This window comes from Microtus oregoni, unplaced genomic scaffold (genome assembly GCF_018167655.1).
Source record: "Microtus oregoni isolate MIOR12 unplaced genomic scaffold, Mior012 000006F_ref0000085, whole genome shotgun sequence".
NCBI lineage: Eukaryota > Metazoa > Chordata > Mammalia > Rodentia > Cricetidae > Microtus > Microtus oregoni.
In genome coordinates, this window is record NW_024543065.1 from 57061522 (window position 1) to 57073957 (window position 12436).

At 49.9% G+C, this 12436-nt stretch overlaps 1 protein-coding gene across 2 annotated transcripts in view; it reads right to left on the bottom strand.

Annotated features, from left to right (window-relative positions):
• Ryr1 (ryanodine receptor 1) overlaps window positions 1-12235 on the bottom strand; it is a 127066-nt gene extending 114831 nt beyond the window's left edge. For both annotated transcript variants that reach the window (XM_041653298.1, XM_041653297.1), the window contains exons 1-8: window positions 12185-12235; window positions 6463-6582; window positions 4891-4995; window positions 3679-3753; window positions 3521-3599; window positions 3120-3232; window positions 2730-2823; window positions 131-224 (exon numbers count right to left, since the gene is read on the bottom strand). In XM_041653298.1, the coding sequence (XP_041509232.1) occupies window positions 131-224; window positions 2730-2823; window positions 3120-3232; window positions 3521-3599; window positions 3679-3753; window positions 4891-4995; window positions 6463-6582; window positions 12185-12235 (731 nt within the window). The remainder of the gene's footprint in view (window positions 1-130; window positions 225-2729; window positions 2824-3119; window positions 3233-3520; window positions 3600-3678; window positions 3754-4890; window positions 4996-6462; window positions 6583-12184) is intronic.
• Between the last annotated feature and the right edge of the window lie 201 nt (window positions 12236-12436).

Below are 12436 nucleotides of genomic sequence, written 5' to 3' on the forward strand. Positions count from 1 at the left end.
CCACCACTGCCTGACCTGTCTCAGGTATTTCATTATAGCAACAAAAAGCTAATAAGCACAGAGTGCCCAACCAATGTTTTCTTCCCACCCACACCCCTGGACCCTAAGGTCTCCTTGTCCCAAGCCAGACCTGCGCTGGTCATCACTGTCCGAAGGGGAAATGGTCAGACATTCATCCATGTGTCCATGAAAGAGGCGGAGGACATGGCCTCCAGTCACAAAACCTGAGGAAGATCAAGGAAGGGTGGTTGCTGTGAGGCAAGACTCACAGAAATATCTGGAAGTCAGTGTGGAGTCTAGGGTTCCTTTATCTTCCCCGTGAAGGTGAAACCGGACTAGGGAGCAGTGTTGACAATCTGTGCTTTAGCCCATGTTTAAGATCTAAAGAGTGGGGATGTGAGATTTGGGATCAGAGGTCAGAGGCCAACCCATAAGGATCTGGACATGCCGGGGTAAGGTCGGGAGACTTAGAGTCATGACTTAAGGGTTTGGATTTGGCCTTTTGAGACTGAGGTCAGATTGTGTGGTAAGGGGTCCAGAGCTCCCTGCTCTTGGGCTCTGTGTTCCTAGGCAAAGGTTAGGGTTAGGAGGTGCGACGTTCAGCTCTGAGGCTAGAGTTGGCAGTTAGGACCTCAATTCTGAGTGTTGATTTGGGGGATCTTGGGCTGACATATGAGGTCAGGGTTTGGGGTTACGATCTGAGTTTGAGACCCTGAGCTCGGAGTACAAATCTGGAAAGACCTGAGCTTTGTAGTAAAACAACGAAGGTGCTGGAGAGATGGCTCCACAGTTAAGAGCACTAGCCGCCATTGCAGAAAACCCGAGTCCTGTTCCGAACGCCCACACAGCAGCTCAGAACTGTATCTGTGCAAACTCAGTTTCAGCGGATCCAACATTCTCTTCCGGCCTCCGCAGGCACCAGACACACACATGTGCACAGACACAAATGTATGCAAGACATTCATACACATAAAATAAAAATATATAAATAAATAAATCTTTTTTTTTTTCTGAGTGTTTTTAAAAGTTGTTGGGCCTGGGTTTCAGGGCTTGGGTCTCAGTGGTTTAAAACTCAGCTTGGTTCTTTGGTTAAAGGACCCTGAAGTTGGAGTCAAAACTGAGGGCTCTGCCATCTTACTATAGGATCTGAGACTGAAATCGGCAGGCTTCGAGGCTTGTTTTATTTTTCTTCATTTGTTCTGGGGAGAGTTTGCATGTGTGGTTTTGTGGTTGGTGCTTTCTGTGTGCGAACGTGTCCGTGTTTATGTGTGTACACTTCTGTCTGCAGGTGCTCAGGCACATGTGTGCGCATGTGTGTGGGGGCCAGAGGTCAGCACTGGGTGTCTTTCTCAGTCACTCTCCACTTTATTGGGGGGAAGGGGGCAGGAGTCTCATGGAACCGGAGCTCACTGACCCAGCTCAACTGGCTCTCTAGGAAACCCCGTGGGTCCTCTGGTCCTCCCAGCACTGGGATTACATGGGGCGACCCTGAACCCGGCTTTAACACAGGGGATGAGGGTGGGATGTACGTCCTACTTCACCAGCTGAGCTCTCTCCCTGCCCTGGGGTTTTGTTGTTTGTCTGTTTGTGGTTTGTTATGTGTATTGGTGTTTTGTCTGTGTGAAATATCTTGCACCACTGGTGGGCCCAGTGTCCCAGGAGGTCAGAAGATGGTGTCGGATCCCCTGGAACTGCAGTTATAGATGGTTGTGAGCCACCATGTGGGAGCTGGGAATCAAATCCAGGTCATCTGTGAAGAATGGCCAGTGTTCTTAACTGCAGAGCCGTCACTCCGGCCCCGTTTTCTGTTTTGTTTGTTTGTTTACTTGTATGAATGCTGTGAGCTCGAATTTTGGGTTTTGAGAGTAAAATTAAAATCTGAGTGTGTGGGGCTAGGAAGGTGATTTAGCAGGTGATGACACCAGACACCAACCCAGGCCACCTGAGTTCAGTCTTCAAGACCTACATAACAAAGGAAAGTCTCCTATAAGCTATCATCTGACCTTTACACATGTGGGCATGCCCACACACACATTTCAGTTAAAATTCTTTTGAGAGTCCAAAGGTGGCAGCATAAACTCTGAGGTCTGAGCAGGGGTCCTGGCTTAGGATCTGAGGTTTAGATTCCAGGGCTTTGGTCTGTGCCTATATCTCAGAACTGAAGTCTCAGGATTAAGCTCCCGGGTTGATGCTCTACACCGGTGGTTCTCAACCTGTGGTTCACGACCCCTTGGAGTCAAATAACCTCTTCACAGGAGTCATATATCAGATACTTACATTACAATTCACAACAGAATCGCTTCTCGGCCTTTTGGCTAAGATCAAGTGTACAATTCACAACAGAGCAAAATTACAATTACAAAGTAGTAACAAAAATAATTCTATGGTTGGTGGTCACCACAGCACGAGCATCCGTATTAAAGGGTCGTAGCACTGGGAAGGCTGAGAACCACCACTAAGCTGTGAGTTCTTCATGGAGGAGTCTGACCTCGAGGACTGAGCTTGGTATGGAAGTTTCTGGAGCTGAGTTTGCGGGTAGTAGTGAATTGGAGGCCTAGGGACCTGAGATCTGGGGTTCTGCCTTTGGGGTCAGTAAGAAATGTACTGTGGAAGCCACAACTGGGAGATCTGAAGTGTGAGATGCAAGACTCAGTCTGGGCATGTCTGCGGAAGCACCATAAGTGAGGATCTCTTTTGATGGCCTCACCTAAGAGACCTGAGGTCCTCACCTTCTTCACAACCAGAGCAGATGGGGTTCATGTTCCACAGAGTCTGCATGAAGGAGGCATCAACCTGGAGTTCCCCGCTCGCGGTCGACAGGTGCTGGGGTCAGAGACAGTGGAATGAACAAGAATCAAGACCCAGTGGGAAACAATCAAAGGGAGACTCCAGGAAACATATAGAATGGAAACAGAAGGCCGGAGGTCACAGATCAGACAAATGAGAGCAAGTTAGGAAATGGGGTGGGGGTGCGATTAGAAATCAGAAATAGGGGATGTCAGAAAGCCAGGAGTTGTGAGAGCCAGAGACCCACTGGGCAAGCCAACGTTGAGAGGTGGGGCACATCCCACACACCCCCACAGGAGCAGGAGGACTATCAGGGAGATGGGATCACTCACCAAGTATCGCTCGGAGGAGACGCTGACAAGGATGAGGTCATCCCCAACACGAACCTTCTCTCCTTCAGACCTCTGCTTGGAGGCAGGGTGCATCGTCCACCAACATGCCTCTCCTATGAGTGGGTTGACCATCAGGACAATGGTTTCCCACAATGCTCTTCCCCACAGTACTCACAGTCACCAAGTCTTCCCGACTCCGGAGTCTATAAATCCCCAACCGCCCCATCGACTCTCCACCTCGTCGCCTGTCTGGAATGTGTCCATCCGAATGTCCAGACCCTCTGTGCCCAGGCCCCTGTTCCTAGCTCCAGGGCACATTTATGCACACCTGTAGAGCTCTGCAGACTTTCAGTTCCTGGTTTGTGGCACCCATCATGCTCCCTGCCCGCAGCCCCTGGCACCTGTTGCATCTTCTTGTAGTCCCACGTCGAAGGCCAACTTGTCAGTAAGGGATCGGGAAGTGGTCAGGCAACTCAGGTACTAGGGTGGGAGAATGAGGTCAGCCTCCTGGCAGGCCTGAACCCTCTCCTTCGCCTGCACCTATGGTTAGTGCACTCACCATACGGCTGTGTGCGTGCCGGAGCAGGATGGCATGGCCGTACAGGAGTGTCCTGTGTCCCCCGCCCTGGGATGACTACAGGGGAAGAGATGGTACAGAATAAGTAGGGACCCCTAAATTTCCACAGCTTCCAAAGTATATGGCTTATTCACAGGTGGCTATATGAACCCCATGAAATGCTATGCTCAGGCAAGAAAACCTCAGCTCAAACCCCCAACAAATGGTCTGCATCCATTTTCCCATCTGTAGCAGCAGGGACTGCCTCTGAGAAGCCTAGACATGGTGTGCTTTACAAGTCCCCAAGGCCCGGAAGCTTGTGATTGTAGCACTTGGAAAGCAGAGGCAAGAGCATTGGGTATTCAAAGTCAACCTCAGCTACTTAGAGAGTTTGAGGCCAGCCTGGGATACATGAGGTTCTGTAAAACAAAAACTTCAAAACCCACTCTGCCATCCTGCCTTGTTTCTCTTATAAACCAGGTCCTGACATCACCCAGAGAGTATGAATTCATCTTCCAGGTGACTAAGGGCGCTCAAGAGAGTCCCAGTATCCCAACTACTCTAGCCTGACATAAAAGAGCTGTCCTGTTTGCACCAGGACAATCCTAGCTGTCGCCTGCCACGTGACTGTCAACCATTGGGATAAAGTGACTCTGATGCTGCCACACACTCCCATGCACGAGGAGACTTGGCCTTTTGGAGGAAGGAGGTGCAACCAATTCCTTGATGGCATCATGCCTCCATCATGGCTCTCCCATGCCCATGCTCTGAGGGAGCCATGTCATGGGGACACAAGGTCCTATGGCAGACCCACACATGGGATGGAGGGAGGTGAGGGAAGAGGTCCCATGCAGCGAGGGGCAGGATGGGGAGGAGAAGAGAAGAGGAGAAAGGAACAGGCCAGGGAACAGGGGCTCAGAAGCCTCTTGCTCCCTCCTTCCTTCCTGCCTGGCTTGTTCTGGGCTCCACAGCCCCTGACATCTGGGGTGGGGGAAATCCTCCAGCCCCTGTGTTCAGGATGTGGGCCTAAGCAGCAGGCCTGGGGTCAGGAGTGATAGGAGAGACATGACACCCAAGGCCAGACCTACCCACTTATCCAAATTGAGGGCCTGTGGGGGCAGGGCAGAGAGAGGAAGAAGAGCACATGGTGAACGACCCCCAGGTCCCTCACCCATCCTTGTCCCTGTCCCCCGCTCCTTGGAGGCAGAGCCTTACCTCCACACCAGCCTCCACAGTATTGGCCAGCATCTCCTGCAGGGCTCGCACTGACAGGGACTGTTCCAGGATGAAGCAGCAAATGGCCAGATCAGGGGGTACATTCTGAGGGGGTGAACAGACATCACTGGGGCCATTAGACTTCCGTGCACCAGTCACACTGTGCTTTGTCTGCCCCTTCGTCTGAACGTTCTCACTTCCAGACCCCCATCCTCACCCCACAAGGGGCGCCGGCGAGGAGTCAGACACAGGAAACACCTTTCAGCCTCCTCCTTCAAATTCCTCCAACTCACCCAGCTCCACAGAAACTTCCAGATCGCTTCTGTCACTCCGCTGTTCTATGCCCCCTAGTCTCACGATGCCCCCTACTGTGGCTCATCACCTTGACACTGCTCCCCCTGAGGCAGGAAGCTCCTGCTGTGCCTTCCCTGAGATCACCCCCAATCTCTCCAATCCTAAAAGAACACTGCTTCTGGCATTCATCCCTGCCTTTCCAGTCATACCCCAGGAGAGAGAGACACACCGTCCCCTCAGATTCCAGAACTCCCTGCCCGTCGGGTGCCTGATGACCTCCTCCACCACCAGAAGCCAACTCCTTCTCTCAGTTCCCAGGCCCTCCTTGCAGGTCCCTTCTTCTCTCACACCCTGAGTACTCCTCACCCTGGGACCTCAGGCTTCTCTGGCCTCTTAGCCTCCACGCCCTCCTGACAACCCTTCCTAAACTTCTCCTGGATGCTGGGCCTTCTTGTCTTGAATCCAAAGTCACCTGCCTTTCAGATTCTAGCTTCCCTCCATGCCTCGAGCCCTCCGACCGACCCTTGCTATCTAAGGCCACACACTCTTCCCATCTCTATCCTCTGTCCTCTCCGGTTAGGTTCCCTTTCCTCTAAACTGCCTAAGTCTCCTCCTCTTGGATCCTTGGCCCTCCTTCCTAAGACTCAGGACCACAGCTCTTTGCCCTTGGGAATCCTCCCAATGCGCTTTCCGTTCACAGAGCACCACCCATCTAAGACTCCGCCCCCACCCTAGGCTCCGCCTCCTTTCACTCTTCAAATCCCTCTCCACCCCCCTCAGACCCTGTTCCACATTAGGCACCACCCCCACCTCAAACCCCGCCCGTTCCACTTCAGAGCTCGCCCCCATCTCAAATCTCTCCCCGGCCTCAAGCATCCCCTTTTATTTTTCTGGCTAGGCTGCGCCAACTCAGAGTTTGCCCCTCTTAGACCCCGCCCAGGTCTCAAGCTCCGCCCCTTCAGGCCCCACCTCACACATTCGCCTACCTCAGATTTTCTACTAGTCTCAGATTCCTCCGGTCCCATCTCAGACCACTCCCCTTTTCTATCTTAGCCCCTCCCTCTCCATCCTGTCAGAATCACCTTTCCGGGTCCAGAGCCTTAAAGACTCATTCCCAGCACCCACATAGCAGCTCACAACTGTCTGTAGCTCCAAGATCTGACACCCTTACACAGACATACGTACAGGCAGAACACCAATGCACATAAAATAAAAATAAATAATCAAAACCCTGCCCTCCCGACCCTGCCTCTCCTCCCGTGCCTGGTGCACACAGACCTGCGCGTTGCTGGTGGGTTCCAGGAAACAGAGGCGGTTGCCGAAACCCTCAGCGGCCAGACAGAGTTTGAGCTGCTCCTTGAGCACCGTGGCGCTGCACTGCAGGACCACCTCGTCATCCTGGGAGAACAGAGGGACAAGGTTCACCGGTGGGAACCAGAAGGGACAGACCAGCGAAGACACTGCATGCCATGCCGTGGAGCCATCTCTTTCCCCTACAGAAAAGATACACTCTGCACGAGCCAGGCTCCAGCTATGTCTCTCTTTGGATGGTTGGTTGTTCTCTCATTCACTCCTTTTGCTCTTGCGACAGTGTCTCCCTAAGTTGCCCATGCTAGCCTTGAAGTTCCAGGATCATGAGATACCCCTGACTCAGTCCCTTGAGTAGCTGGAATCACCGGTGTGTGCCTCCATGCCTGGCTTCACAGGGGGTGAGAGGAGATTGGATTAGAATCAAAATCTAGCTCCTCTGGAGACCTCCTAATGAGGGGTTTGCAAAGAGACACAGTGGAATGTGGAAAAGATTTTTTTTTTTGATGTTTAGTTTTTGCAACAGAGTCTTGTGTAGTCCAGGCTAGCCTCAAATTGCCTTTCAATCAAGGATGACATTTAGTTCTTGGCAGGTCTGCCTGCACTTCCCAAATGCTAGGGATTCAGGGCTGTACCACTATGCCCAGCAAGTTCTGTAGCAGAGGAAACTCTTTCGAGAAAGTTACAAATGAGGCTGGAGGGAGGCCTCTGTGATGGCTGCTCTTCCAGAAGACCCAGGTTCAATTCCTAGCACCTACATCATCTGTAATTCCTGTCCCAGGGAACCCGCTACCCTCTCCCACTTGGGAAGGCTATACTAAATGCAGTACGCAGACACACACTCAGACAGAACAGCCATACACATCAAATAAAGGTAAGGAAATGTTTTTAAAGAAAGTTACATATCCTACTGGAAATCACATGACCTCCAAACTCCCGAACGCGTCGGATAAACATGTTCTAATCGTGAGTGTCATCCATATACACAGTTCTCCATCCATTTGCCCGGCCCAGGAGGAGACAGAAGCACGGCCTAATGATAATTGCTCTGTCCTGGTTTCGCTGACATTCTGGTACACGCCAGGCATCTCTGTATCCATAGTAATTATATAACCTGAGCATGATTTAGCAAGCGTTTGCTGGTTGTCCTATGCTTCTGCCTTCCACTCATTTAACAGACACTTATTATCTACTACCTGCCAGGCACTGTTTCAGGCACTGAATACACAGCAACAGATAAAGCAGAGAAACCCCGCCCCCAGGGGGCTGATCTCTTCATGTGCAGACCCTCTGTAAACAGATGAGTGAATACATAAGCTTACTGTCAGTGGTAGGTGTTCTGGGGGAAAAAATCAGCCAGACTGATATAACAGAGTGGCAGTGGGCCTTGACCAAACAGAAGCAGGACTGGTCATCTGTAGGGAATGTTCCAGAGAGGCAGCCTGTGCAAAGGCCTGTGGCCAGGAGGTGCAGGGGGTGTCCAGGGGTGACAAGTGAAACGGGACGGTGGGACCAGCAGGAATAAGGGAGGTTACGAGGCCAGAGAAAGACTTATATGGGCCCTTTGAATCCTTATTAGATGTTTTTATTCTCTCTCTCTCTCTCTCTCCACTTGAAAAAAAATTAAAATCACTTTCCCAAGCAGAGAGAGCAAGTGAATGGCAAAACCAGGATGTAAATCAGAAGCAGGAATCTAGTCATCACGGCAAACCAAATCCCACGGTACGGACTCGCACTCTCTCTGGCTCCAAACGCTGCTCCCAAAACTGGTTGAAACGAGGCACCTGTAGTCCCATCTACTCCAGAAGCTGAGACAGAGGATCACGTGAGTCCAGGGGCTCAAGACCAGCCTGAACAATATAGCAAGGCCCTATCTTGATGAAATAAAGAGAAAGACAGAGGGAGAGAGTAGGGAGAGAGGCAGGGAGGAAGGAAGGAAAAAGAAAGGTAGATAGATAATAGATGATGATAGATACAGAGATGATAGATATATAAACAATAGATACATAGGTGATAGATATATAAACAATAGATACATAGCTGATAAGATATATAGACAATAGATACATAGATGATAGATACATAGATGATAGATATGTAGATGATAGATATATAGATGATAGATATATAGATGATAGATACATAAACGATAGATACAAGATAATAGATACATAGACGATAGATACATAGATGATATTTAGACTATAGATATGTAGATGATAGATACATAAATGATAGATATATAGACAATATATAGATGATAGATACATAGATGATAGATATTTAGACTATACATATGTAGATGATAGATACATAGACGATAGATACATAAATAATAGGTAGGTAGATAGATACATATATACATGATAGACATATAGATGATAGATACATAGATGATAGCTATATAGATGATACATAGATGATAACTATATAGATGATAGATATATAGACGATAGACACGTAGATGATAGATACATAGACAATAGATATATAGATGACAGATACATAGATGATAGGTAGGTAGGTAGATAGATGACTAAATGAGTAGATAATTAGTAGATGACGGCAGAGAAGAACAGAATACAATAGTGCAATTTCCAAAGCCAGGCTGGGTACCTATTAATACCTATTAATGACTCCAAATATTTTAGAGGTGGAGGCAGGAGGATATGGGATTCAAGATCAACAGCAAAGCCGGGTGGTGGTGGCACAAACCTTTAATCCCAGCACTTGGGAGGCAGAGGCAGGCGGATCTCTGTGAGTTCGAGACCAACCTGGTCTACAAGAGCTAGTTCCAGGACAGGCTCCAAAAGATCAACAGCAGCATGGGTTATATTAGCCCCTGTCTCAAACAAACAAACCAAAAATCAGCTTCCCTGTACCCCAGCGCCCCACTACTACCACTCCCATCATTGAACCTGGAGTCTGCGGAGGTTCCGCACCTTTAACCTGCCCCCTGTCCTCTGGAGGTTCTGACTTGACCAGGTTCTCAGAGATTCCGGTGTGAGCGGAGCTTGAGGTCACAACATTCAAAACAAGGGAAATGATCTGTATGGTTATGGCTAGGACCCTTAATAATCAAAGAAAATAGAACAAGAACAAGAAACAAGCATGCATAGTCTGACATCAGGTTATGAAAGTTGTTATTTAAACAGGTGTGTCAAGACAGGTGTGGCTGTGCCTGTCTCAGGAGGCAGAGGCAGGTGAATCTCTGAATTAAAGGCCAGCTTGGTCTACAGAGTGAGTTTCAGGACAGCCAGGGCTACACACGAAATCCTGTTTCAAACCACTTCATTCAAAAAAAGGTGTGTGACTATGCCCTTAATCCCAGTACTAGGGAAGCAGAGGCATGTAGGTATCAGTGAATTTGAAGCCAATCTGGCCTCCATAGGGAGTTCTAGGCTATGAATGTTTACTGGGATTGTCTGTAGTAACAAAATATTGCAGACATGGCGACTTCGGTGTGCACCGGGCAAGTGAAGATATAAGCAAATTCAATACAGTTGTACAGCAGGATGGCAATAAGCTCCCCACAAAAGGAACACATGCTACATGTAAAAAAAAATACCCTAATCAGTCAAAGAGAAATGAACACATACTGTATATGAAACTCTGGCGGTGACTGGTGGAGTCTATGTGATGACTGAAGGACAGGGTGACCGCTGCAAAGGACAGGAGGATTTTTCTGGGGTGTAGCAAGTGTTCTTTGCTTTGATTTCGAAGGTGGTTACTTAGTTTACATAATAGGTCAAAACCCACTGAAGCCAGGCGTGGTGCACACACCTGTAAACCCAGCACAGCACTTGGGAGGTGGAGTAGGAGGACCAGGAGTTCAAGGTCGTTCTTGGCTAGTACCAAGTTTAAAGCCAGCTTTCAGTACGTGAAGCCCTCTCTAACACTGTGCGCGCGCGCACACACACACACACACACACACACACACGCCCCAAGGAAAGTACTGAGGTTGGTTAACTGTTTTGAACCTGTGAAATTTGTTGCTTGTCAATTACGCCATCAAGCAGATGGGCCTTGAACTTACTATGTTGCCCCGGGTGGCCTTGAACTTTTATCCTCCTGCCTCAGCTTGCTGAATGCTGGAATCACAGGTATAAACCACCACACCATGCTTTAAAGCTGGACTTTTTCTTTTTGTTTAATAATACCTATGAATATGTAGTCCACGCCCTGGTAGCAATACAGATTCTTTCTTACAGGTGGGTTATGATTCACAAAAAATATTTTTGTGAAGAAGCTATCACACAACCTTAGTAACTCTGAGGAAAACCGACTCAGCCTGGGTGAACCTGGCCTGACTGTCTACCTCAGCAAGCCTGGGACTAGATTCCCTCTGTTGAAAGCAAGACTTGGCCTCACATGGCACTTGGTGGTACCACTTCCTGTCCTTGACCTTGGGCAAGTTCACCACCTGGGGCTTGGTTTCTCTCAGATGTCCCAGGGAGATAAAGATAGGGCCCTACCTCAGAAGATAGGGCAATGAGAATATAATTAGCCACCTCAGGAGGCTGAGGCCCCGGGCACTGGGCCTGATGCAGAGTGACTGCTCAGAGTTGGTAGCCACAGCCATGGGCTTATTAGGCTGTGGAAAGCCAAACCCATGGTGTAGGTTAAGGGGCTGGGGCTGGGGAGAGGCCCTCCTCCAGTGGCTTCATATCCAGCTGTCCCCATCCTTCACTACCAGTCCCAGCTGTTCCGCCCTCCCAAGAAACTGGACCCAGCCTGCCAGGGTCCTATTCTGGGTCAGGAATGCTGCGTCAGCATTTCTGCATGGACCTAGGGCCTGAGGGAGAGGGAACAGTGCAGGGTCAGCAGACCTGGCCCAAAAGAGAGAAGATCACTCATACTCATAAACCAACCCCCATCTCAGCCTCTGGGAGGATGTGGTAGAAAGGACTAAGAAAGAGACAGTCCCTCCCCCCCTTTTGTCCCCTCCCTGTCCCCTGCTCAGAGCCCAGAAAAGAGGGCTATTCTGGGAGAGACACCTGTTGTCCCAAGTCCTATCCCTGCCCCCAGCTGGGGATCAGAGATTCAGGGAGACAGGACCAGAGGGACAGCAAAACTCAGAGGGCTGAAGCCAAGGGACAAAAGACAGAGACAGACCCAAGACATACCGAGGAGATGGGAGAGACATCACCCAGACACCCTCAGAGGCCACTAGCAGATGTAGTTAATCCTCCTCACCAAAACCAAGGAGGAAAGAACAGTCAAGATCCAAGAGACCCCCCCCCCCCCGAGACCACCAAAGGCTAGGAGTTCAAAAGTACAGTGTCATTCAACCCACCCCAGCCCCCTTTCCAAGAATTTAAATAGGTCAGAGCCTGGAGCAAGAAGGGAATAAGGGCTAAGGTGGGGGTGGAGGACAGCTAAATTAAGCCCAAGAATTAGAATCACCTTCCTCAAGTGTCTGCTTCCAGGATGGGAGGAGGGGGTATTCCTTCAGTGACCCCAAATCTCTCATGTCAGGAGAGGGTAACTAAAGATCTCCCCCTCCCCATTCGATCCTCCCAAATCCTGATAATTCTCCACGGTCAAAAAAGTGATGGGAAGAGACGGAAAGACGAAGTGACAATCACCCAAAGTGACCTCAAATTTCAGAGACCACCAGCAAGCAGACAGAAAGACCCTAAGAGATCAGCGAGAAATCCCCACAAAGCCTCCTAACCCAGACCATACGCACCGTCCTCAAAAACTGAACTTCGTCCTCGCCTTCTCCTCCTCCGTCACCCATGATGGCAATCCCTCTTTGTCCCGGGCTAGGATCTGAGAATGGCGAGAGGGGGCTGTAGGTTGGGAAGGTGGGCTGAGGGAGGGCTGGGGTCGGAGACCTCTAGGGACGCCAGAGGCACCCGTGAGGTAGATGGAACTGCGGGAAGCGAACCCGTGCGGGACCCAGATGCAAAGAGGTCCCCGCCCCACCGACACCCATTGG